At 44.3% G+C, this 27,871-nt stretch overlaps 1 protein-coding gene across 1 annotated transcript in view; it reads left to right on the forward strand.

Annotated features, from left to right (window-relative positions):
- The first annotated feature begins 82 nt into the window (after positions 1–82).
- LOC135088191 (uncharacterized) overlaps positions 83–27,871 on the forward strand; it is a 37,197-nt gene continuing 9,408 nt past the window's right edge. Inside the window, exons 1-12 of the mRNA XM_063983081.1 lie at positions 83–478; positions 640–844; positions 978–1,232; positions 1,510–1,642; positions 2,179–2,411; positions 2,477–2,599; positions 5,246–5,359; positions 6,108–6,230; positions 7,546–7,713; positions 10,796–10,940; positions 13,376–13,557; positions 24,289–24,483. Coding sequence (XP_063839151.1) covers positions 216–478; positions 640–844; positions 978–1,232; positions 1,510–1,642; positions 2,179–2,411; positions 2,477–2,599; positions 5,246–5,359; positions 6,108–6,230; positions 7,546–7,713; positions 10,796–10,940; positions 13,376–13,557; positions 24,289–24,483 — 2,139 coding nt within the window. The 5' untranslated portion in view covers positions 83–215. The remainder of the gene's footprint in view (positions 479–639; positions 845–977; positions 1,233–1,509; positions 1,643–2,178; positions 2,412–2,476; positions 2,600–5,245; positions 5,360–6,107; positions 6,231–7,545; positions 7,714–10,795; positions 10,941–13,375; positions 13,558–24,288; positions 24,484–27,871) is intronic.

Raw genomic sequence — 27,871 nt, forward strand, 5'->3', positions numbered from 1 at the left:
ACTATATTATTTTTTAATTACGAAGTTTTCTGTGAAACGGCCTTCGTAAACTTGGCTCTAATGTCTGTCAGTTCATGTAGATGACGTAACGTCATCCTGTGGTTGTTTTGCATTGTTTTGTTTGTGTTTTTCGTGAAAATTAATTAATTGCATTGCATTGCAGCCGTCGATTTCCAGAATTACGTAGTGTGATTAACCATTAATCGATTGTAACAATGGCGGGGGTGCCAAGTGACTGGCAGCTGGGCTGTACGGAGATGAAGCAGCGAGGCGCTCATTTGCTTCAGTCTGGGCAGTGGTCAGACTGTACTTTCCTGGTGGGTACTGAACCCAACCAGGTGCAGGTGCCCGGCCACAAGCTCGTGCTCGCGATGGCTTCGCCGGTGTTTGAAGCCATGTTCTACGGGGGCATGGCTGAGAGGAATGATCCCATTCCTATCTTAGATGTTCAGCCTGAAGCCTTCAAAGCACTATTAGAGTAAGTAAAAAATATTTAGCACCCCATCCTTCACATTCTATATCCCTAAGCTATATGTTATCTCTTTTTGGCTATCTTCTATTTATTGCATTTTCTTTTTCCCAATTTTATCTTACTTTCAAAACTTTGGAGAATAAAACGAAATTGTGTTCTACTTCCAGGTACATTTACACAGACAATATAAACATCAGTTCATTTGACAAGGCATGTGAACTATGCTACGGAGCCAAGAAGTACATGCTGCCACATCTGGTGAAGGAGTGCACTCGGTATCTGTGGTCAGACCTTTACCCAAGAAATGCTTGCCGTGCCTATGAATTTGCTCGGCTCTTTGAAGAGAATGTGCTGATGGATAAATGCATTCAGGTACCTTACACAATTTGAGTTTCATGTAACCCATCAAATCCCAAGCTGTCACATACATAACAATTGATTTCTATTATGTCTTGTAATGTCTTGTTTATAATAAAACCACAATGTCTGCAAAAATATGTTTTAGATCATTAGCACGAACACAAAAGAAGTATTAAATGACAGCAGTTTCGAAGAGGTTGAGCTAAACACGTTAATCACTGTGTTCTCCCTGGACCACTTGAACGTGGATAGTGAACTGGATCTGTTTGAGGCAGCGGTACGCTACGCTAAGGCTCAGGGCAAGCGGTGCTCAGAGCGCAGCGTCAGCCCGCCTACTGATAATGGACCACCGTCACAGAAAAGGAGTAAGAGTCCTGAGCCTTCTACATCTAATGAAAAGGTTAGTTAGAAAGTTAGTTTAATTCTAATAAGTTAGAATACTTACTTTTGAAATTGCTATAACAATATTCCTAATGATTAATCCACATTTTCAAAAATATCTTAGTAATTGAGACATTCTGCTAAAACAACTGTAAATATATTTCCCAAAAAGTGATACACATAAAAAATAATTCTCTCATCCTTAGACTGATAACTAAATCATAACATAATTAGTGAACTTTATAGAATCTGTTAAAATGCTTCCATAACATGAGAACAATTTTAAAAAATTCCAGGAATTAAACGTAGAAAGCAGTGTCGAGAGCAGTGCAGAGAACAGTCCAGAAAGTGCAATGGAGCTGTGCAAGGCAGCCGAGCCAGAGCAGACCAACCCAGGGCCTTCCAATGAGGACAAGAAAAATAAAGGAGGTATTGTGTCTTAAAATATGGATAGGCATACATTTTATAAACGCCTTCAAAATCATATGTTTCAGTTTTCAGTGTGCAATTTATTTTATTGGGAAGTTTATCAAAATCACACATTAATTTAAGACGACCTGTTACCACCCTTTACCAAAGATGAGTATTGATTTGATTTGATCAAATGTGTGGTGATTTACTTGTTGTACTTCATGTTAGGAACAAGTCGAAAACCATAGATAGGGCGATTATCACCCTTTAGTGACTCTTGTCATGCATGAGTCAAGATCATCCTCATTCTTGATTAGGTCCTGTCAAAACCCACACTGCAATCTAACCATTTAGCGATTATCACACTGCACCGCGCTCAGCCGCGGTACGCGGGACGACAGATTTAATCATTGTATGCAAGTACCTCAGTTTGTATAGAAAACACGCGCGGCACAACACACTGACAACGCGTCTGCGCTCGGGATTCTTTATATGTAATCACGCGGACCGCGGCGGAGCGCGGTGCAGTGTGATAATCGCCTTTGTGTCCACAGAAAACAAAGACAAGCTGACCATCCGCAGCGCGATCGAGAAGATCCGTTTCCTGACGCTGACGGCCACGCAATTCGCGGCCGGGCCCGCGCGCTCCGCCCTGCTCACCGAGTCCGAGGCCTTCGCAGTCCTGATGAATATACTCTCCAGCGCTGCTGATGTCCCTATGCCTACTGGCTTCTCCACTTGTCGCGTACCGAGGAAACAGCTGATCGGTGGCGGACCGTCTACTAGCGTAAGTACCTCATGAATCAAGAGTAGATGATATTTTGGGTACTTATGAATGAATTGATCACGGAGTCCGAGGCCTTCGTCGTCCTCATGAACATCCTCTCCAGCGCTGCTGATGTCCCCATGCCCACTGGTTTTTCTACTTGCCGCGTGCCGAGGAAGCAGCTGATCGGTGGCGGACCGTCGACTAGCGTAAGTTGGTTAACAGACTTAGTGGCCTCTGGACTCCTCATGACATATTGCCCAGCACTGCTGAGCTGACGTCCTCATGCCCAGTGCCGTAACTAGGGCGGTGCCAGCGGTGCCCAGGCACAGGGCGCAGACCCTGGAGGGGCGCAGAAATGACCAGACCAGTATCTAGTTTTGTTTCATGCATGGTAGTTAGTAGGTATATTTTGTTTTATTGCGAATATGGTGTAGACGCGCCCTCTGTACTATCTATATCTATATGGCATTTTTCAAGCGATCTTGAAACAACAACACTTGTAAAGGTGGTTTTATATTTGTCTGATGTGTCGTGACGTGACGCGTCAGAACGGTATCGGTTTCATACATTTAGTACTAGCTGGTGCCCGCGACTTCGTCTGCGCAGGATTAGTATTTCGAACAATATGTTTATAAATTGTAGCCTATGTGTTATTCTGATGTATTTATAAGCTATATTATTGTAAAGTTTCATTAAAATCCATTCAGTAGTTTTTGCGTGAAAGAGTAACAAACATCCATCCATCATCCATACAAACTTTCGCGTTTATAATATTAGTAGGATGGTAACGTTCACACTAGTGCGTAACGTGTTGTGTTGTGATGGCTTATGTATGGAACCGATACAGTTCTGACGCGTCACGTTACGACACATCAGACAAATAAATCCACCTTGTCTTGCTCGCAATATTACATACACAAACAAAAGTACCTATACCGTAACTATGAGACAATTTCTGTCTATATTCATTTGGAGGGCGCCACTTCTAACTTAGAAGTTCTAAGCAAATCTGTCAATCTAGCTAAGGAGATGTACATATAGTTCACGTTACGCTGTCATTGCTGTCAGCCACATTCATTGGTCCTACCTTTATCTTTGATTTTATTCATTAACTACGTGCGGCGTTACTGACGCACTAGCGTGCGAGAGATAGATAGAAAATTCATCGTTCGACAAGAGTGAAAAGGATGACTTACAAAACTAAACGATTCACAAACGTTCCATTCTGCCGCGCCGTCCCACCCAATGTTCGGGGATTCCCCGATACATCGAGAATCACGCATTCAGATAGCCGCAGTGTTGCCAGAAGGTTACTTATGTAACCTTTTAGGTTACTTTTGAACTGCATTGGTTACTTTTAGGTTACACTAATGAAAAGGTTACTTTTAGGTGATTTTTCAGAAATTGTAGAATTAACTTTTACAGGTTATTCAGTAAAAAATATTAATAGTGACAATTTAAAAATTATGTCATAAACTGCATTTAAACATGAATTTGATTTATTATTTGTTATAAAAAATGAGAGAAGGTTACTTTTTATTCAAAAGGTTACATTTTTTTATATTTCTCGCACCGGGCGCATAAAAGGCTAGTTACGGCACTGCTCATGCCCACTGGAATCTCCACCTGTCGTGTGCCGAGGATACAGCTGATTGGTCGTCTACTAGTGTAAATAGCGTGTATCGGAATCATCAGCAACCTTTGTAGTCCTCATGAACATCCTGTCCAGCGGATGTCCCTATGCCTATAGGCTTCTCCACTTGTCGCGTGCCGAGGAAGCAGCTGATCGGTGGCGGACCGTCTACTAGTGTAAGTTGGTTAACAGACTTAGTGGCCTCTGGACTCCTCATGAGATATTGCCCAGCACTGCTGAGCTGACGTCCTCATGCCCACTGGAATATCCACCTGTCGTGTGCCGAGGATACAGCTGAACGGTGGAGGGCCGTCTACTAGTGTAAATAGCGTGTATCGGAGTCATCAGCGACCTTCGCACTCCTCATGAATATACTGTCCAGCGCTGCTGATGTCCCCATGCCTACTGGCTTCTCTACTTGTCGCGTGCCGAGGAAACAGCTGATCGGTGGCGGACCATCCACCAGTGTAAGTCATTGTAGCTCATGCATTGGAGTTGGATGCGTTTGCCGTGCTCATGAATATACTCTCCAGCGCTGCTGATGTCCCTATGCCTACTGGCTTCTCTACCTGCCGCGTGCCGAGGAAGCAGCTGATCGGTGGCGGACCATCCACCAGCGTAAGTACATGTAGCTCGTGTATCAAGGTCGGTGCCTTTGGAGATATGTGTAGCTGATTGGTGGTGGACTGTCTACTAGTGTTAGTGACTCGTGTATAAGTCGATGGTCTATGGAATACTCATGAATATGAATTCGCGGCCGGACCCGCGCGCTCCGCCCTGCTCACCGAGTCCGAGGCTTTCGCAGTCCTCATGAATATACTCTCCAGCGCTGCGGATGTCCCCATGCCTACTGGCTTCTCTACTTGTCGCGTGCCGAGGAAACAGCTGATCGGTGGCGGACCGTCTACTAGTGTAAGTTGGTTAACAGACTTGGTGGCCTCTGAAGTACTCATGACATATTGCCCAGCACTGCTGAGCTGACGTCCTCATGCCCACTGGAATCTCCACTTGTCGTGTGCCGAGGATACAGCTGATCGGTCGTCTACTAGTGTAAATAGCGTGTATCGGAATCATCAGCAACCTTTGTAGTCCTCATGAACATCCTGTCCAGCGGATGTCCCTATGCCTACTGGCTTCTCCACTTGTCGCGTGCCGATGAAACAGCTGATCGGTGGCGGACCATCCACCAGTGTAAGTCATTGTAGCTCATGCATTGGAGTTGGATGCGTTTGCCGTGCTCATGCATATACTCTCCAGCGCTGCTGATGTCCCCGTGCCTACTGGCTGCCGCGTGCCGAGGAAACAGCTGATCGGTGGCGGACCTTCTACTACCGTAAGTGATTGGAGTCGACGACCTTTGTAGTCATGAATGTCCTTTCCAGCGCTGCTGATGTCCCCATGCCTACTGGCTTCTCTACCTGCCGCGTGCCGAGGAAACAGCTGATCGATGGCGGACCATCCACCAGTGTAAGTCATTGTAGCTCATGCATTGGAGTTGGATGCGTTTGCCGTGCTCATGAATATACTCTCCAGCGCTGCTGATGTCCCCATGCCTACTGGCTGCCGCGTGCCGAGGGAACAGCTGATCGGTGGCGGACCATCCACCAGTGTAAGTCATTGTAGCTCATGCATTGGAGTTGGATGCGTTTGCCGTGCTCATGAATATACTCTCCAGCGCTGCTGATGTCCCCATGCCTACTGGCATGCGGCAGGTAGAGAACTACCTGCCGCGTGCCGAGGAAACAGCTGATCGGTGGCGGACCTTCTACTAGCGTAAGTATATTGGAGTCGGCGACCTTTGCAGTCCTCATGAATGGTTCTTTCCAGCGCTGCTGATGTCTTTATGCCTACTGGCTTCTCTACCTGTCGCGTGCCGAGGAAACAGCTGATTGGTGGCGGACCATCCACCAGTGTAAGTGCTTGTAGCTCGTGTATCAAGGTTGGTTACTTAGGAGATTGTACATATAGCTGATTGGTGGTGGACTGTCAGTGTCTACTAGTGTAAGTGGGTGTATTGTCTTTGGAATACTCATGAATCGTGTATCGGAGTCATCAGCGACCTTTGTAGTCTTCATGAACAGACAAGTAGAAAAGCCAGTAGGCATGAGGATGTAGAAAAGCCAGTAGGCATGGGGATGCCTACTGGCTTTTCTACTTGTCGCGTGCCGAGGAAACAGCTGATCGGTGGCGGACCTTCTACTAGTGTAAGTGATTGGAGTCGGCGACCTTTGCATTCCTCATGAATGGTTCTTTCCAGCGCTGCTGATGTCTCCATGCCTACTGGCTTCTCTACCTGCCGCGTGCCGAGGAAGCAGCTGATCGGTGGCGGACCATCCACCAGTGTAAGTCGTAGCTCATGCATTGGAGTTAGATGCGTTTGCCGTGCTCATGAATATACTCTCCAGCGCTGCTGATGTCCCTATGCCTACTGGCTTCTCCACTTGTCGCGTGCCGAGGAAACAGCTGATCGGTGGCGGACCATCCACCAGTGTAAGTACATGTAGCTCGTGTATCAAGGTCGGTGCCTTTGGAGATATGTGTAGCTGATTGGTGGTGGACTGTCTACTAGTGTTAGTGACTCATGTATAAGTCGATGGTCTATGGAATACTCATGAATATGAATTCGCGGCCGGGCCCGCGCGCTCCGCCCTGCTCACCGAGTCCGAGGCCTTCGCAGTCCTCATGAATATACTCTCCAGCGCTGCGGATGTACCCATGCCTACTGGCTTCTCTACTTGCCGCGTGCCGAGGAAACAGCTGATCGGTGGCGGACCTTGTACTAGCGTAAGTATATTGGAGTCGACAACCTTTGTAGTCATGAATGTACTTTTTAGCGCTGCAGATGTCCCTATGCCTACTGGCTTTTCTACTTGTCGCGTGCCGAGGAAACAGCTGATCGGTGGCGGACCTTGTACTAGCGTAAGTATATTGGAGTCGACAACCTTTGTAGTCATGAATGTACTTTTTAGCGCTGCAGATGTCCCTATGCCTACTGGCTTTTCTACTTGCCGCGTGCCGAGGAAACAGCTGATCGGTGGCGGACCTTGTACTAGCGTAAGTATATTGGAGTCGACAACCTTTGTAGTCATGAATGTACTTTTTAGCGCTGCAGATGTCCCCATGCCTACTGGCTTCTCTACCTGCCGCGTGCCGAGGAAGCAGCTGATCGGTGGCGGACCTTCTACTAGCGTAAGTATATTGGAGTCGGCGGCCTTTGCAGTCCTTATGAATTCGATGGTCTTTTGGGTACTTATGAATGAATTGATCACGGAGTCCGAGGCTTGCGCCGTGTTCATAACATCCTGTCCAGCACTGCAGATGTCCCTATGCCCACTGGCTTCTCTACTTGCCGCGTGCCGAGGAAATAGCTGATCGGTGGCGGACCATCCACCAGTGTAAGTGCTTGTAGCTCGTGTATCCAGGTCGGTGCCTTTGGATATGTATAGCTGATTGGTGTTGAACTGTCTACTAGTGTTAGTGACTCGTGTATAAGTCGATGGTCTTTGGAATACTCATTAATATGAATTCGCGGCCGGGTCCGCGCGTTCCGCCCTGCTCACCGAGTCCGAGGCCTTCGCAGTCCTCATGAATATCCTCTCCAGCGCTGCTGATGTCCTCATGCCCACTGGTTTTTCTACTTGCCGCGTGCCGAGGAAGCAGCTGATCGGTGGCGGACCATCCACCAGTGTAAGTCATTGTAGCTCATGCATTGCAGTTGGATGCGTTTGCCTTGCTCATGAATATACTCTCCAGCGCTGCTGATGTCCCCATGCCTACTGGCTGCCGCGTGCCGAGGAAACAGCTGATCGGTGGCGGATCATCCACCAGTGTAAGTCGTAGCTCATGCATTGGAGTTGGATACGTTTGCCATGCTCATGAATATACTCTCCAGCGCTGCGGATGTCCCCATGCCTACTGGCTTCTCTACATGCCGCGTGCCGAGGAAACAGCTGATCGGTGGCGGACCTTCTACTAGCGTAAGTATATTGGAGCCGGCGACCTTTGCAGTCCTCAAGAATCGATGATGTTTTGGTTACTTATGAATGGATTGCTAACGGAGTCCGAGGCCTTCGCAGTCCTCATGAATATACTATCCAGCGCTGCTGATGTCCCCATGCCCACTGGCTTCTCTACCTGCCGCGTGCCGAGGAAGCAGCTGATCGGTGGCGGACCATCCACCAGTGTAAGTCATTGTAGCTCATGCATTGGAGTTGGATGCGTTTGCCATGCTCATGAATATACTCTCCAGCGCTGCGGATGTCCCCATGCCTACTGGCTTCTCTACTTGCCGCGTGCCGAGGAAGCAGCTGATCGGTGGCGGACCTTCTACTAGTGTAAGTATATTGGAGTCGGCGACCTTTGCAGTCCTCGTGAATCAAGAGTCGATGGTCTTTTGGGTTTCACAATGGATGGATTGCTCATGGAGTTCGAAGTCTTCGCCGTGCTCATGAACATCCTGTCCAGCGCTACAGATGTCCCCATGCCTACTGGCTTCTCCACTTGTCGTGTGCCGAGGAAACAGCTGATCGGTGGCGGACCATCCACCAGTGTGTACACACAGCACATTATGTTCGAATATTACTCGAACCTTTAGTAAAAGCTCTATTTGAATGTAGAAGCACCATTCATTCAGTCAAATAACGTTTTGCTTATTTATCATTTGCTAGACCAGTCTTTCCCAAAGTGGGCGATAACGCTCCCTTGTGGGCGCTGCAGGCTTAAACGGGGGCGGTAAGAGACCCAGAAAAAAAAATCGGGACGTTGTGTAGAGGCTTGGGAGGCGTCATCTACTAGGAGGACTCTTAGACATCGACTGAGCTCGACTCTTGATTACAAAAATGGGGGGCGCTAAAAATAATTTATTCTCAAAGTGGGCAGTAGACTAAATAAGTTTGGGAACCACTGTGCTAGACAAAGGGGCAGCGTGGGATGTCCACCTACAAGGTGGACGGACGACATCGTAAAGGTAGCAGGGAAGCGCTGGACGCAGGCCGCTACCAATCGATCAACATGGAAAGCATTGGGGGAGGCCTATGTTCAGCAGTGGACGTCCTATGGCTGAAATTATGATGATGATGATGAGACAAAGGACCCCAAGGTTATTCACAACTAAAGCCTGGTCCGTGAGCACGTAGAATCCCGTCCAATGACCCCAAGCTACCCATTCTTATCGCTCGCGCGTAATTATATTGCTGTCGCGACTGTGCGACGCGCGCCCGCAGTGAGTGTGCGAGCGCGACAGCAACATAATTACGTGCGAGCGACAAGGATGGGCAGCTTGGGGTCATTGGACGGGATTCTACGTGCTCACGGACCAGGCTTTAATCTTGCGCTGTCCGCATCCAGGTTCTTCAAAGCCTAATCTATATACATACACCACTAAATTTTTATCACCGAAAAAATTTTAACAGGTTATGTAGAAACGTGTGGAATATTGAAAGCAAAAGAAAAAGAAATGGTTTTCATGAAGTTATTTTTTTTTATTAAATTTTCGTTAGTCCGTATTTTACGCGTCACAGCTGGGTCACTCCGCTGCTCGCTAGAGTAGTCGTACGCGCTCGCACGTTGCATCGATCTGTCTGTCTCGCTCACGCCTCGACCACGCTTCCAGTGTTATTATTACATACTTAGCTAACTTAGACCAGTTTTAATTCTAATAAGTGTTACATTATCGTACTTAAATAGTGCTAGCGACGCGTGTGTCAATAAATTACCAATTTTAGGAGGATATTTTGAGTCACTTTATTTTACTCTTTTTTTTGCACAAATGGGATCAGTATCAATAACTCATTACCCAGATTTTTTTTTTTCGGTGATTAAAATTTAGTGGTGTATATGTTACAGGAAATGTATGAAATCCGTCATTGTATACAATTCCTAGGATTTGTGTATAAGTCCTAAAATCACCCGGAAATGTGTGATGTAAATTATATTAGACACATTTCCTAGGAAATTTACACATTTCCTAAACAGCAATCGGAAATGTAATTAAGATTTCTTTTTTTTCTCCGAAACTTAAATGGCGCTACCGCGCCGCGGCCGCTGTGTATGTGTAAGGTCGCAAGTCTAACCTAACCTAACCGAGACTTTGTTATCCAGCTACAGGAGTACTAAAACCTTCATGCCAATAATAGTTTAATAAAAGAGATGTTAAAATTAGGGTTTTCCAATACTTCAGCGTAATATGCGTGATGCCGAAAGAAAGGTATGCCAATAGGCAAATATTTTTTTCAGCCAAAGTATAATAGTGCGAAAACAACTTTCAGGCTAAACAATAATAGTTGTGAGTTAAAAGTATCTATCGGCCAATGTGGTTTGGCTTATGGAAATTTTAGGCGTACTGAGGGGCACCCGATCACACGACCGCGCTTGTGCCGCTTAGTTTTATACATTTCCTAATACAATATTGGAATTCTATAAAATTCCTAGGAAAAGTATACATGTCCTAGGATATTTTCGTATTAAAAAATCTCTGAAGCAATATGTTATACATTTCCTAAATAGCTTCGGAATTGTATACATTTCCTAGGAATAGTATACAATTCCTAGAATTCATACATTTCCTGTAACATATATAAAAGAAAGTCGTGTTAGTTACTCCACTTATAACTCAAGAACGGCTGAACCGATTTAGCTGAAAATTGTCAGGGAGGTAGTTTAGAGCCAGGAGAAGGACATAGGATACTTTTTATCCCGTTCGAAATAAAAAAAAAGTAAGTTCGCCGGGTCAGCTAGTGTCAAATAAATGGCATATGGTGTTTGCGTGCAGATGCCGACGTTCACGGTGGACACGCCGAGCCCGGTGACGGTGGAGCAGGTGTTCGGCATGGAGCTGTCGCGGCCGGCGCCGCCGCACGCCTGCCTGCACGCCGCGCGCCGCCACGACCACGCGCTGCCCTGCGCGCCGCAAGCCGGTCAGTTCTTAACTTATTCCCTTAGGCCTCAGCTTCGAGTTTAGCGGGCAGCGGGGCGGGAGCGGCGGCGGCGCGGGAGCGGGGCGGGCAACGCAGACCCGTTCTCGAATCAAGCGGGCAGCTCGCGCGGCGCTTTAGCGGCGAAGTGTTGTGTTCGGGGTTGTGTAATGTCGAGATATTTGTTTTTATTCGCAAACGAAATGTCTGAACAACGGCGACAATTTTATTTCGATTGAAATTTATTCCTAACGCTCGATTTATTGTGGGCAAAAGAAGGAGTGCGCTGCCCGCTCGTTGCCCGCTCCCGCGCCGCTGCCCGCTGCCGCACCGCTGTTTTCGAAAACCGGTCTATTTGATTTTACGCATAAGATCCTGCCGCTCCCGCGCCGCCGCCGCTCCCGCCCCGCTGCCCGCTAAACTCGAGGCTGAGGCCTTAGTCACACTTGTGGGATATGATGCTCAACCACAATAAAGAAGCTAAGGTGTTAGTGCTTCCTTCCGAGCGGGTGTTGTGCTCGGGGACCAAGGTCCAATTGTCACCATCTTGGTTTTCGTATATACTTGGCATGGTAGATAATTCCGTCACCGCGATGCAGGATTGTATGAGCGGTGGAGTATGCCATAGAGAAGTCGTGACAGCGCCATCTGTTGGTATAGTAGTTTGTAGTGGCCTATCGTAGATGACGCCACAGGCTCTTTACTTGACTAGACATTTTTACAACATTGTAAACTTGATGACACTAGCCGGGCTAAGATGCGCGCCGTAATATACACTCGACATCAAATAAATCGCACCTCCCGCGACAAGCACTTTCAAACGTATGCATCCCCACTTCCCACCAATATTACTATACTATATTACCATTTAAAAGCCTAGTTCTAAACTCATTTCATTAAAGGAAAGGTTTTTACCCCAAAAATGTGTCTGTAGAAGAATCCAGAGTCACTTCTTCAAAAAATAGGTAGTTACGCTTGAGCCAACTTTTATGGCTATAAAACTGTTAAGTTGGGATTAATCGCTATCCATCTGTTAAAGAGGACACGTGAGATCATTATTTGGTTCTATAACCATAAAAATTGGTCTAATTGATCCCAGAGGTGAGCCCAAAGTGAGGTCTTTTTTCAAGTTTTTCAAGTCACATTTATTGTATGTGTTAATCGTTTATTAGGAAATTAAATGTGTTTTTCTTTAAGGATATTTATTGGGCTTTTAAATAACACCAATATTGTTGGGGCACCAGATTGTGTCAATAGAAACGAGTTTTCCTGTAAAACGTAGGTGGGCCGATTTTTGTGATGACCAGTGTATAAATGGCAGGGCTGGCAAAGTACTACGGGCCCCCGACCCTAAAACCGAACCACCGCCTAAACTAAGTTAGTTTAGCTTAGCTCGCATAGTTGAGCCTGCCTGCACGCCGCGCCGCCACGACCACGCGCTGCCCTGCGCGCCGCAAGCCGGTCAGTCACCTTACCACTATGGTCTTGATGACACTAGGGCTGTGCTATGCACAGGCAACAGGGTGACACCATCAATCGATATTATCAACAGTTTTTTCCACAACTCAATAACATAACTTCGTAAGTGCCACTAGTGGTCTAAATTGAATAAAATATTTTTGATTTGATTTTACCAACTTAAGATTTGAAACTTGACACCAATAACCAATAATTCCAAGTTCCAACCCAAAACTTCTTTAAAAAATATCATTGTAATCCTGTTAATTTAGTTTTCATTGTCAATCAATAGTCTTCTTCGCTATTATAAAAAACGGGAGACGTCAAAACGCGTCTCCCGTTTTTGTCTACTGCTACCATATTGTAGCTGGCGAAAATCCATCTGAAGTACGTAAAACCATTAGTACTAAAGTCCGGTCGCCGAGCAGATATAAATTCGTACAATGACCCCAAGCTTATTGCTGTCGCGCTCGCACACTCACTGCGGTCGTCCGTCGCCGCACAGTCGCGACAGCAATATAATTACGCATGAGCGATAAGGATGGGTAGCTTGGGATCATTGTACGAAGTTCTATCTGCTCGGCGACCGGACTTTAGAGCTGTGGCCTAATTTGACAGTCAAGATCTCGCTGACGTTCAGAAGTCATCCCATTGAAAAACAGTTCTAAATCCATATTCACAAGGGTAATTTTTATAGAACGATTACTCGATAGGATCGCAACTCAGCGATTTGTTGTCATTGATGTTTAGTAACGTCGTCTCATTGAAAAAGTTTTAAATCCGTATTCATAAGGGTAATTTCGATAGAACGATTACTCGATAGGACCGCATTCAGCGATTTGTTGTCGTTGAAGTTTTGTTACGTGAATGAGGCTATCTTACTGGTCTTCTTTTCGATGGAATATTAAACCGAAGTAGAACTTAACTCTGAAAAGTTTGAACCGTAGCCTCTTGATTATTAGTTCTAATGTTCATTGCAGGCGTGCGCGTGCCGCCGGTGATGGCGGAGCGGCTGGAGCACGTGGAGCGGCACAGCGCGGAGTTCAGCAAGCTGTACTGCACGCGCGCCATCATCCAGCACACCGAGTGCTACAACGCCTCCGTGCTCGACTGCTCCGTCACCTTCATGGTGGACAAGAACATCTGTCTGCTGGGCGTGCAGGTATAAAGCCCGGTCTGTGAGCACGTACAATTTTGTCCAATGACCCTGTATGGTTTGTAGGGCCATACATTTATCTAAGTAGAGTTGAAGTTAGTTGAAGTAGAGTTGAAGAGCACGTCGAGAAGAAAAGATCTCCAAAGTTTATAGTTTATATTGTAGTAAAATACTGACAGAGTTATCGTGGCAAATCTTTTCTTGAGTAGTAGTATTACGTGGGATGGTTGTTGACGTACTGAGTTATAATAAAGAAAAATACTTAAAATAGTAACTAACGCGCGCCCAGAAAGTGGGACGCAAACGTAAGCGGAAAAGTAAGTGCAATGTACGATGGCTTGCCCGTACATATTGGCAACCCGAAAAGAAAGTAAGATGAACTAGGAAGTAAAACTATCAAGATTAAGATATGCCATTACAAAGCAAACAATTTTTTTTAAATACTAATCGTCAAAAGTAAAAGTAACGTGGTTCTTCTTTGGTGCCGCAGTAGCAGGCGTTGGAGGCCGGGACTCGCGGGGGCGCGGCGCCGGCGGCTGGGCTGGGGCTGTGTGTTCTTGACCCACCCCGTAGTGTGTCTTCATTTCTTCCAGTTCAAATGCTTCATTTGTATGAGTTGTTATGCCGTTGTGCTTGGTACAGTAATAGTTGACAAGTTTTCTGGTAATCCATACACTCATTCCAATTATTGCTGCACTGAGGAGTGCATAGCATATGGTGTATTGATGAATGTCGTGATTGGAAATGGTTGTGGGTAAAACTTCGTTTTCATGCAGGGAATGTAGTCGCTCGTCAATTTCTTGAAGTTCAGTATCATGTGTTTCTCGGAATACTTTCCATGTCACATTATGGCGAGTTAATTGGATAATGTTGTTTGCCGTAGAGTTGAGTGTTGGGATTTCGGAGTAGTGGTCGATGTTAATAATTTTGCTGTTGTATTCATTGTGCGAGTGAATAGTGAAGTCCTTGGATTGTAATACACATCCTTGCGCTAGGTTTACTATTCCAGATGACGTCATAGAGTGCGACGTCACGTCAAAGTTGCAAACCGTGCGCAAAGTGCAAGCCTCGCAGCAAACGGCCAGCCAGCTGTTCGGTTCGTGTAATTCGATCCAGGCGTCATTGCACGACGCTGGCCTGACGTCACAAGTTGTCCCCGAGCTGTGACTCAATAACTTAGCCTCGCACGGAGCATTGTAGTTATGCAAGTTGAAAATAGGCACATTTTTATAACATAAGTAATTATCTGTTTTGACTTGAGTACAAAACTTCAAATCAGTTTCTGTAACAGATATGTAGGTGTTCTTGTGGAAGTTGACAGCAATGTATTGAGATTGCAAGTTTATAATTGTTGTACCCTTTTCAGTCTTGACAGGCAGTGGAATCATCTTGTAGATGAGGAAATCTTCGTCTGAAGTGAGTGGAATGTGAACTTCAAACAAAAAGTAATCTGAAGTAACTCTTGCTTTTGCGTACAGTAGTTTGTAGACTGTTTTGATGTCTTCTCTTATGTTTTCCACAGGTAAGGTTAATGATTTCGGCAATTTTCCAGAAATGTCATTAAGTTGGTCAATCAGGTTTACTGGAGTAAGTAAGTGCACGTCCATATGTCCTTTATAGACGTCTGTGAGCGTGTCGAATAGCATGTCTTGCATAACTCGCATATTTTTGATGAGTAAATATGCCGTCAGTGACGCTGAGTTGAAGTAACTAGTGGCCATCATGGCTTCCATAGTTGATTCGATCTTGGCTAAGTTGGTGTCAATTTGGTTCATGTAGCCTTCCATCATGGAGACTTGGCGATTTATGTTGTCTTCAGTTTTCTTTAGCACCTTGTTTTCGAGTTCAACAATCGAAGTTTGATTTTTTACCAGAGTAAGTAAATAGTTTTCATTGTTTTGTAAGGTTTCAATGTCCTTTTGGTACTTGTCAGCGAATTGTTGATCCAAAACTCCAAACAAGGTGTTAGCGATACTGCCAATGCCGTTGATCAAGCCTCGTTTTTTCCGTTCGTAGAGGTGTTTATGCGGCGCTAGCAGAATCATGTTGTAAAAGTCAAGAAGTTCCATCTCGTGTGATAATTGATCTAAAGTTGTTTTGCAGTATCTGGGATCCGTTTTGTCACACAGATCGCTTAAACCTTGAAGGTAAGTTTTGAGTTGGTCAACTTTAGTCCAATAATTAGTTAAGTTGTAGTACATAAGCAGTGTCCACTCATCGTGAATCATTTGCAGTTTGCCGACAGTGTCATAATATATCGGCCGGTCGGGTTCAAGTGTTGTAATACGAGCGCTTGACGCCGCTTCGCCATATGATCCAGTCAAAACAATAAACATTGTTAATAGTGCAGTAGTTAAGGCTGATAATCCTTTTGTCTTGCTATTTTTAGTTTTCGTTGATTGTTTTGGTGTGATTTTGTCTTGCTGGGGCTCTTCAGATGTGCATATTGGTAGTTTGGAGTTGATTTCAGTTTCCAACGGGAGCGGTGACAGTTTAACGATGGGGCGCTTTATAACGCCAGTTTGAGTTTTCAAAGTAGTCACTCGTACGTATCCGTCAGAACCAGGATGAGTTTCAAGCACACGAGCCATGGCCCATTTTCCAGGGGGCAAGTTGTTGTCCTTGACCAGCACGATATCACCTTCCTTTATGTTCTCAGATGCTTTGTTCCATTTGCTTCGTCCTTGTAGTTGCGTTAAATACTCGTTAGACCAATTTTTCCAAAATTGTTGTAGCATATTTTCAGTAAGTTGCCATCGCCGATGTAAGTTGATATTGTCGTTACTGTGGTCGGAGATCGGCAGTGACATCACAGGGCCACCGGTGAGGAAGTGTCCCGGAGTTAAAAAGTTTTGAAATTCTTCAGGATCTTCAGTTAGTGGACACAGAGGTCTGGAGTTCATGCACGCTTCGATCTGTGCTAGTAAAGTTTGAAACTCTTCGAAGGTCAGTTTCTGATCTCCGAGTACACGTCGTAGGTGGTACTTCATGGATCTCACAGCAGCCTCCCAGAGGCCTCCTGCTGTAGGCCAGGCTGGTGCGTTGAAGTGCCAATCTACCTCCAGGTGTCCAATGTGGTCGAAAAACTCTGAAGAAAGTTGTAGATGGAATTGTTCGGATTCCTTTCGCAATACTTTAGATGCGCCGACAAAGTTGGTGCCGCAGTCCGAGTAGACATGTTTTGGAGTGCCACGTCGAGCACACATCCTTTGGAAGGCGGCAATGAAAGTTTCAGTACTGAGATCTGATACCAGCTCTATATGTACGGCTTTAGTTGCCATACAAACAAAGATAGCTATGTATCCTTTTGAAGTTTTAACGCCTCTTCCCTTATTCAGTTTGACGTCCACGTGGCCAGTGAAGTCCACCCCGGTGTGCGTGAACGGCCGGGAAGGTGTTACACGTTGTTGTGGTAGGTCGGCCATAATCTGTTGGCTTTCAGTTGTTTTGTGACGATGACACCGTATGCAATGACGTAATTTTGCTTTAACTGCCCGATTTCCGCCAACAATCCAGTAGCGTTGTCTTAGATGAGCCAACGTCAATCGAGCACCTCCGTGAAGTGTTGTAAAGTGAGCTTGATCGATGAGTAGACCAGTAAAACGTCCATTCCGCGGGATGATGGCGGGATGTTTCATTTCAAATGGTAAGTTGGAGTTGTTGATACGGCCGCCGACACGTATAATCCCTTTGTCGTCTAAGAAGGGGTTAAGTTTGAACATGCAACTTTTGTTTGAAATAACATCTTGTTTCATCAGTTGTCTGTACTCGTTATCGAACTCTGAATGTTGCACGAATTTAATTATTTGTTCATTAGCAGCTGATATTTCTGTAGTAGTCAAGTATTTGGTGTCAAGTTTCGTCGTACGGCGCGCATTTGTAATAAAGCGCAGTATCCACGCCGTGACTCTTGTTACACACGACAATGAACTGTATTTATTTATTAAGTTTTCAATAAAATGTTCTTGATTTGTTTTCAGGGCTTCCACCTTCTTGGTTTTAAGTTCAGTATTTGTAGTGTATAAACAAGTAAGGTTTTTCATTGACTTTTCAGTTTCAACATTTTGAAGGAACTCGGGACCTTTCCACCACAGCTCAAAGTTTATTAGTTTGCTGGGGTACAGTCCTCGAGAAGCACAATCTGCTGGATTTTGTTCTGACTTAATGTACTGCCAGTTTGTTGATGGAATAAATTGCTTGATTTTGTTGACCCGGTTGGCCACGTATCTCTCCCATCTGGATACGTCTCCTTGCAGCCAGGCGAGAACAACTTGAGAGTCACACCATGCTCGGACGTTAATCGTGTGTCCTTTGAAGGCTTCTTTTATTTTCTGTACAAGTTGTGAAAGTAGTAGTGCACCACATAATTCCATTCTTGGCAGTGTTGTTTTTTGTGTCAAAGGGGCAACCCTAGTCTTTGCAGTGAGTAATTTTATAGTTGGAGGGCCTTCAGGGTTAGCGACATAACTGTAGATGACGCATGAATAAGCTTTCTCGCTTGCATCTGAGAAGCCAAGTAGTTCGATGTTTGATTGCTGGCCCCCTAGCCATCTGTCAAGTTTGACATCTTGGACTAGCGGAAGTTCACTTCTAAGTTTGACCCAATCGTCTTGAATGTCGGAGGGTAGAGCTTCGTCCCACCCTAACCTGGCCGTCCATACTTTCTGGAACAGTAGTTTTGCCGTAATGGTGACAGGTGAGAGCCATCCCAGGGGATCATAAAGTTTTGATATTTCTGATAGTAATGTCCTCTTTGTAAGAACAGCTTTCACGTTGTCTCCCAGTTCCCAATTAAAAGAGAATTTGTCAGTAGTGGGGTTCCAGCCGAGGCCAAGTGTTTTCAGTGATTCATCATGTTTGAAGTCGAAGTTGTTGCGTGATGAAATTTGATCTTCAGTTAAGTTATTTAGTAGAATGGGGTCGTTCGCTGACCATTTTCTCAGGTTCATGCCGCCCAGTTTTAGAAGTTCGATTAGCGATTGTTGAAGTTTGATTGCGTCATCGAGTACGTTGTGACCACTGACAAGGTCGTCCACGTAAAACTCATCTTGAAGTATGCGTGCTGCTTCTGGGTGTTTGTGACCGTCGTCCATTGCAAGTTGTTTGAGAGTTCTCATAGCAAGCCACGGAGCACATTTCATCCCATAAGTTACGGTGCACAGTTCATACTCTCGGAGCTTTTCAGTTGGTGAGTCACGCCAAATAATTTTCTGTAGTTTCTGTTGATCTTGAGTTATTTCTATGCAGCGGTACATTTTCTCTATGTCCGCGGTGTATGCATATTTGTATGACCTCCATTTTAAGATAAGCGCCTGAATATCTTTTTGTAGATTTGGGCCCTTTTCTTGTAGTTGGTTGAGACTGAAGCCACTTGTAGTTTTTTGAGAGGCGTTGAACACGACTCTCAGTTTGGTAGTTGTTGATTGTTCACGTAAAACGCCATGATGCGGTAAGTAATGTTGCGGTAGGTATGTAGGTATCGATGACGACGGCTTCATGTGACCAAGTTCAATGTACTCGTTGATAAAGTCTCTGTACATTTGAGCAAGTTTATGGTTTCTCTCAAATCGTCTCTCAAGTTGTAAGTATTGTGAGAGAGCGATAGATCTTGAGTTTCCCATTTTTTCTTCATAGTTAGATAGAAGTGGCATTTCAACGATGTACTTCCCGTTTGAGTGACGTTGCACGGTGTTTGAGTAGTGGTTTTCACAGAAGTCATCCTTAGACATGTCATTGTCGTCTTGGACGATGTCTTCGCTTTCCCAGTATTTCGATATTTTGTTGAGATCGATGAGGGTCACGTGACAGTTTAAAGTTTTCAGTTTGCCGCACAGAATCCATCCCAATTGTGTTTGTTGTGCAATCGGTGATTGTTGACTTCCTTTGAGTACTCCATCTAGTAAGATGTCGGAGTACACGTCGGCTCCTAGCAGTAGGTCAATAGGGCGCGACATGTGGAAGTCTGGATCTGCGAGCTTCAAGTTTTCTAAGTGTGGCCATTCATTTGGCTCAAATGACGAGTTTGGCAAGTTGTTAGTGAGCTTTTTCATTACGAGGGCTTGTACCTCAAACTCGTAACTGGAGTAAATGGACTTGCAAGACAGATTTAGACGTCCTTTGCAGTCTCCAGAAACAGATCCTACTCCTGTTACGGTTGCGTTCAGTCGCTTTCTAGGCAGACGTAGCAGTTGCGCCGCCCTTTCAGTAATTAAGTTCACTTGCGAGCCTTGATCTAGTAAAGCCCGAAGCTTAATTTGAGTGCCGTTTGCAGACATCACTTGCAGCTGTACAGTCGGCAGTAAGATCTCCACATCTTCCGTCGATAGATGATTGGAAGATGGTTGAGAAGAAGTTGAAAGTCGTGGTTTTGAGCTAGTTTCGTTCGATGTTTTAGTTGTTGGTGAATATTTCTTTGTAGAGTTGTGCAATAAAGTGTGGTGTCGCATGTTGCATTCTTTGCAAGTTTTTGTAGAATTGCATTTGTCGTTGCCGTGCCTGTATAAGCAGTTTTCGCACAAATGCAGTTTTGCAACAGTGTTATTGCGTTGAGTGGGGTTCATGTCGATGAACTTTGGACATTGCATCAACACGTGATTCTCGTTACAGTTTGGGCACTTTCCATAAGTAGTGTAATAAGTTTTCTTAGGTTCGTTGTTGTATTTCTTGAATGAATAGTTTCTCTCGCTGGTATTCCACGATGGAATGTTTCTGTTTGAAGTTGAAGTCTTCGTAAAAGTATGCTTCTGATTTTGAGTACCAAAAGCTTCTTTTTTGGTGTTTTTCATGGACTCGTACGCCATGAACTTACACTCGAGAAAGTATAAAAAGTCGTTTAGTGGCTGCAATTCTCTGTGGTCTTGTAGTTCTTTCATGTATTCCGAGTAAGTACTTCTGTCGAGTTTTAGTGACATCAGGTGGACAATAAGTGGGTCCCACGTAGTCGTGTCAATGCCAATGTTTGTGATTCCATTCAAACATTCAGTGATGACGTCGTGCATCTTTTTCAAGTTGTAGCTATCAGGATTTTGTATAGTAGGCAAGTTGAGCATAGTGTTGATGAAAGATGTAAACTGAAGGCGTCGGTTTCCATAGCGTTGCGTTAGTATCTCCCAGCATGAGTTGTAGTTGTCGGCACTGATACTGAGATGCTGCACTATGCGTTCTGCCTCGCCTCTCAGTTTAGATTTGAGATGTTGCATCTTCTGAGCGTTGTTTATCATTGGATTGTTGTGAATGGTTTCCATGAAAAGATCTTTAAAGGAAATCCATTGAGTATAGTTGCCAGAAAATTCAGGTATTTCCATTTTCGGCGCTGATGTTTCGTAATGCACAGTCGACCATATTCTTGAGTTTAAAACTCGTCGGATGTCGTCATACTTGTCTTCAATTTCGACAAATATGTTGTAGTATTTGTCGTTAGAGCCCTTGTACTTAGCTTCCAATTCCCAATGTAGTTTGTCAATGTCTTGCCACTTAGATTTTAGTATAGAGAGATGGTCTTGAAGCTCCCACTTCTCTGTGATTGTTTTGAGGTCAATTTTGGACATAGCACGGTCAAGAGCCTTGAAGTTACACATTTGTTTTTCCAGCAGTGAGTTTGAAGATGAAGTTTCATCCGAGCTGTCCTCCAGCATTCCTGATAGGTCGAATTCCAGAGACTTGGGCTCAGATAGTTTTTTCAGTAAGCTCTCCATGCTTGTTTTAGTAGTTTCGTAAAGTTGTTTCGTATTCTCGTAAATGTTTTCGGTGAAGTAGTTGATGTTCTTGTCTTCGAACGTTTTTAGTAGTTTTTTATGTCGTGCACTGAAGTCAGTCCACTGTGCCTCGAGAGACTCCAGACGTTTAAGTAAGTATTCTTGGTTTTTTCGGTTTTCGCTGTCTTTCTTGTAGTTAGAGCAGAGAGTTTTGATGTTGTTGAAACACTGTTGTTGTAGTTCCAACATGATGTTGTTGAAGTAGTTGATTGTAGTTGTAGAAGTTGGATGAAGTTTCGTAAGTAGTTCGTAGCTTAGTGATCTGGCACGTAGTTGACGGTGGCAGATGAAGCTTGGTGTTGGTTCGTTCCAGAAGGTAGTGTAAGTACGTGATAGGATTCCTCTGCGATATGTGCGCCTTCTCAATTGATCTGGGGATTTCCTCTTCCGGAAGGCCAGTCAACCGATTCGCTACCGCAGATTTATCACTGATCACACACTGTACACTTCACTGGTGAATTTATACTCGAAGGACCATTAAATGTATGGTTTGTAGGGCCATACATTTATCTAAGTAGAGTTGAAGTTAGTTGAAGTAGAGTTGAAGAGCACGTCGAGAAGAAACGATCTCCAAAGTTTATAGTTTATATTGTAGTAAAATACTGACAGAGTTATCGTGGCAAATCTTTTCTTGAGTAGTAGTATTACGTGGGATGGTTGTTGACGTACTGAGTTATAATAAAGAAAAATACTTAAAATAGTAACTAACGCGCGCCCAGAAAGTGGGACGCAAACGTAAGCGGAAAAGTAAGTGCAATGTACGATGGCTTGCCCGTACAGACCCCAAGCTACCCATCCTTATCGCTCGCGCGTAATTATATTGCTGTCGCGCTCGCACACTCACTGCGGGCGCCCGTCGCACAGTCGCGACAGCAATATAATTACGCGCGAGCGATAAGGATGGGTAGCTTGGGGTCATTGGACAAAATTCTACGTGCTCGCTGACCAGACTACATGTAGTTACATCGATGGCTCAGCGACCCTAAGTGAGCTGCAACACTGCACTGGCCGATTGCAAGCGTGTCACCGCTCCGCTTAGAAAACGCTTGCAACAAGCCGCGTAGTGTTCGCCACGCAGCTGCGACGTTTTCGCCGCGAACACGCGGGGTGTTCGCTGCGTTGTTGCTCCGCTTTGAAAACGCTTGTAACACGCCAGTATGGCAAAGCCCTAGGTGTGTGTTATTCTTGTTAAAAGATATCGCCAATACGCCCTTTGCTCCGGTCTTGTATAGTTTTACGTCAACCGCCTGCTTCAATTTCGCGAAGATCCGCGTCCTCACATCACCGTAGCGTGTGCAGCGTCTTTCCGTTCTATACATGGCCAGAACGCACCCATAGGAAACTGCTCGTGTATATTTTGTAGTGCCTGTTTGTAAGTCTGTGACTCCAAACTATACACGAATTTTGCGTACTGATCGTGTATAGTTTGGAGGAGCTTAGTAAAAAAAGTCATCTCCAAACTATACTCGATTAGTTTCTACTATACCACTTACACTTGACTAGAGTGTGTTTAATTGATATTGATTCAGTAAAATTCAGTAAAATATGGAACTATATTTAAAATTACATTTATTTGATATTATTACATAAAATATTATTATTTTACTGAATCTATAATAAATCTAGATTTTTAACACTATTGTAAGTGGTTTTTGAAATTAAATTGATTAGGTAGATTTCAAATTAAATAACAATTTAATTAAAATGAGAGAGAGTGAGAGAAGAAAGTTCAACGTGCATTACTAATTGGTGTAGTGGTTCGAAACGGACTACTATTCCGGAGGTAGCGGGTTCGATTCCCGCACAGTACAAACATTTGTGTGCATGAACATATTTGTTTGTATTGGACTGGGTGTTTTCTATGTATAATAAGTGTATTTACAAAAAAAAAGTATTTAAGTATGTTTATATCCGTTTTCTAGTACCCATAGTACAAGCTTTGCTTAGTTTGGGACTAGAAGCGCAGTGTAAAATGTCTAAGGATATTTATTTATTATTTATTTTATTTATTAACTTTTATCTCAAGAATAAAATCATTTTGACATATTTCCATACCTACGACAATTGGTGAAATATCAGCCCCAAAACAAATATCTTTTCTATGGCAGAATAAGAAACACCAAAAAATCCTTTATTAAAACAATGACACGTGTCGAAAGATGATTCAATGTTTAAAGTAGACACGCAGATATGAATTAATATGTAATAGAAAGAGAGGTCAATAAGTCAAAATGACTAGCATGCAACTACTCGCGTATAAATTGTAATCACGCACTTATTACAATACATACATGATTAGTCTGTATGCGTACTGGCGATGTATATTTTGGAGTAAGATAATTGACCTAAGTCACTACAAAGTATGTATACGCGAGCAGTACGCAGCATATGCGTACTGGTCGTGTATAGTTTGGAGGAGCTTAGTTAATATAGTCATTTCCAAACTATACTCGATTAGTTTCACACCCTTGCGTTCTGGCTATGTATAGAACGGAAAGACGCCCGTGTGCAGGGCCGATTCCTCAATTTTTATAGCAAAATATGATCTATTGCACCCACATAAGACGTCAAATTGATTATCTCAAGCATATTCGTCGACGCGAATAGTGTCATTTATATGTGAAAAAAATATAAATGACACTATTCGCGTCGACTTTATTTAGGTTAGGAAGGGGCTGTCACAATATAATAATCTTTGCCCCGCCGGTTACAAAAAATCGCAGATCCGTGGCTGGCTAAGGCTTCTTGTACACGCTAAGAAACACCATGTCTACCGCAGACAGAAAAGAATTTCGTCGGACCTACCTATGAAAATTTATCACACAGTGCGCGTCCGCCGCGTGCCGTATCTAGCGCAGACAAGAATTATTTCTTGGTCAGCGCCGGAGCAATGTACACGGTTCGCGTTTAGAAACGACACGAATTCTTGCGTATGCCCGGCGAATTTACAAGTGGCCTGTCTTCAACGTCATTAAAACTTCAGGTGCCGACGCAAGCGCCGTGCGAAGAAAGCGGCGTCGCGGTTAGCGCAGCGGCCAGTTATAGCGAGCTGCTCTACGCGCACCTGCTCGACGCGGACGGCGCGCGGCTCACCTACACGCACTACACGGCGCGCGTGCCGCACCGCCACCTGCTCGACATCATGTTCAACCGGCCCGTCTACATCCAGCGGAACAAGGTCAGCTACTGACGTCACCTACACGCACTACACGGCGCGCGTGCCGCACCGCCACCTGCTCGACATCATGTTCAACCGGCCCGTCTACATCCAGCGGAACAAGGTCAGCTACTGACGTCACCTACACGCACTACACGGCGCGCGTGCCGCACCGCCACCTGCTCGACATCATGTTCAACCGGCCCGTCTACATCCAGCGGAACAAGGTCAGCTACTGACGTCACCTACACGCACTACACGGCGCGCGTGCCGCACCGCCACCTGCTCGACATCATGTTCAACCGGCCCGTCTACATCCAGCGGAACAAGGTCAGCTACTGACGTCACCTACACGCACTACACGGCGCGCGTGCCGCACCGCCACCTGCTCGACATCATGTTCAACCGGCCCGTCTACATCCAGCGGAACAAGGTCAGCTACTGACGTCACCTACACGCACTACACGGCGCGCGTGCCGCACCGCCACCTGCTCGACATCATGTTCAACCGGCCCGTCTACATCCAGCGGAACAAGGTCAGCTACTGACGTCACCTACACGCACTACACCTCTCCTCTTCGCTCTCGGGCCTTGGCGCGAGCAGACGCGTCGCAGTTTTTATTAAAAAATACAAAAATTTTGTGCAACTAAAATATTCCTTACATAACAGTTTATAGATTCTAATCTTGTTTGAAACCATCTGCAAATACTCAACAAAAATTCCGATCCGTGCGACAGCAGCGGCTACCTCGTCCCCCGCGTACCTCAAGTGCGACAGAGTGAGTTGCCATTTTTCGACTCGCTCAGTCCGATACGTCACGGCGCGCGGTCCCACCCACCATCTCAACGTGTTTGCTACGAGGCGCTACGAAACAGTGATTGCGCGCTACGGATCTGGTACTACGGACTGTATGCTACGTGTTGTGCTACGGACGGCTTGTGCGGCATCTGACTTAAGTGAACATTGTGCGCCAAAATCAACCTTATCCACCTAATAATTAGACCCAATCCACGTCCTGCTAACACGTCTTACGTAAAACAGTGAACAAACATACGAAATGAATAAGTCATTATCCGAATCAAACTTAAATGTATCGCCTCCGCGCGATATAAATATAACCCCACCGAACTACGTCTCCAACCGTGCTGCTAAGAAGAGAAAGGAAGACCACAGCCCTCCAGTGCACACGGACACTCAGCACGAGCCCGGGAATAACGACATTTCTGCACTTAGAGAAGAAATGAGGGAAATGTTCGCAACACTTCTTGCTACCCAGCGGCAGGAATTCGAAAAGATCAATCCCACTCTAAAACAAATCCAGGACACTAACATAAAGATAGAAAGCTCGATTGAATTCCTGTCCAGACAAAATCTAGAACTACAAAAAAGAATTGAAACCTTAGAACTACAAAAAAAGGAGGACGCCAAACACATCACGGCCCTCGAGGACAAAATCGAAAACATGCTAAAACACTCAAGAAAAGCTAATTTTGAAATTAAGAATGTGCCGAAGAAAGAGAAAGAAACAAAAGAAGACTTAATCAAGATGGTGACCTGCTTGTCCTCCTCAGTGGGCGCTGCCCTTACCAAATCCGACGTGGCCGACATCTACAGAGTACGTGGCAAAAAAGACAATGTAGTTAATACCCCTATTGTTGTTGAAACAACGTCCACTACCCTGAAGAGTGAATTACTACAGAGCTGCAAGACCTATAACATCCGCAACAAAACCAAACTTCGGGCGAAACACCTTGGATTCGTCACACAAGAAGAGACCCCCATATTTGTCTCGGAGCAATTGACCCCAAAGGCCTCACGCTTGTATTTTCTAGCGCGGGACCTTGTGAAATCAACGACGTTCACTTTCTGCTGGACCGCCTACGGAAATGTATACGTTAGAAGAGATGAGAATTCCCCAATAATTACCATAACGAGCGAAGCTCAAATTAAACAACTTTTCCAAATTAAATGACTAGCCTTAGTAAGTAAATTTAAAGGTCTCTATTACTTATGTAATTTTGTATTACTAATCTCACTGTTAACACTTTACAAACTCACACCGTTTTTTAATCTGATCATAAACTATAAATCTAAATACTCACATACACACACCATACATAATATACTCATTACTCATACACAAACACATAATATACTCTCACACACACAAAAACTCACTTTTATTTACGCTACTATATCGTACCAAACTTATAACATCCTTTATATGAGCATACCTCCTGCACTTCTTAATTACAAACTTTCTACTTCAGTTCGACGACCGCGGCTTCTACAACTTCATACATGATGAACAATTTTAATAACTTAAAGGAACTTGATGATATTACTATTGCACCCTCAGTAAAATGTGACCTACAGGATCTTAACAGTCACATTAATTTTAATAAATGTAATCTAACTATAATTCAGCAGAATATAAGGAGCATTTATTGCAATCTTGACAACTTCAGTGCTACTTTTTCGAATCTAATAGAGGAAATTGATGTTATAATTTTTAGCGAATGTCATCTTAACCCACGCAAGCCTGTCCCACAGCTAAATTATTATTCTCACTTCGCATCCACTCACAACTCTAACCAATGTGACGGCGTGGTGATTTACGCCAAATCTAAACTAAACCCAAATTTTAAAGAAGTACAAATAAATGACGCTACCTGTATTCAATTGACCATTTCTAACACTACTATACTAGGTTTATATCGCTCACCATCAATTCGAAACGCCTCGTCCTTTATTAATTCACTTGACACGTACTTGGTATCAAATAAACACCTACCAAACATAATAATTACTGGCGATATAAACATAAATTTAATTAATAAATCAAATGAACCAACGTATGACAATAACAACAGAGTTTCCTACCTAAATATGCTAACCTCTCATGGTATTATGACGGGACACACACTCCCAACTAGGGAAAATAACTGTTTAGACCACACTATGCTAAAAATTGAAAAGGCCAAGGTCTCCGTCTCGATTGCAGTCCTAAACTCAACAGTTACTGACCACGCCGCAGTATTCATGAGTATTTCCAAAATTAAAGTTAATCAATCTTCAACTACTACCCCATTTATAGACTACGAAGAAGCTGCTAAAATACTATTAACTAAAGACCTACCAAATTTGCTAACGAACGATGACCCAAACTTCGTGGCAAAACAATTAATTCACAAACTCTCTGAATCTTTGAAGGATAGTACTAAAGTCAAAATAGTGTCGAATAAACAGCGCAGTATTAAACCTTGGATAACCAGTGGAATACTGCGCTGTATCAGAAATAGAGATCGAATGCAATTAAAATTAAGATCAGACCCTCATAACGCCATACTCAAACTAACATATCTAAGATATCGAAATTATTGTAATAACTTGATTAAAAAACTAAAA

This window comes from Ostrinia nubilalis, chromosome 3, assembly GCF_963855985.1.
Source record: "Ostrinia nubilalis chromosome 3, ilOstNubi1.1, whole genome shotgun sequence".
Lineage (NCBI taxonomy): Eukaryota > Metazoa > Arthropoda > Insecta > Lepidoptera > Crambidae > Ostrinia > Ostrinia nubilalis.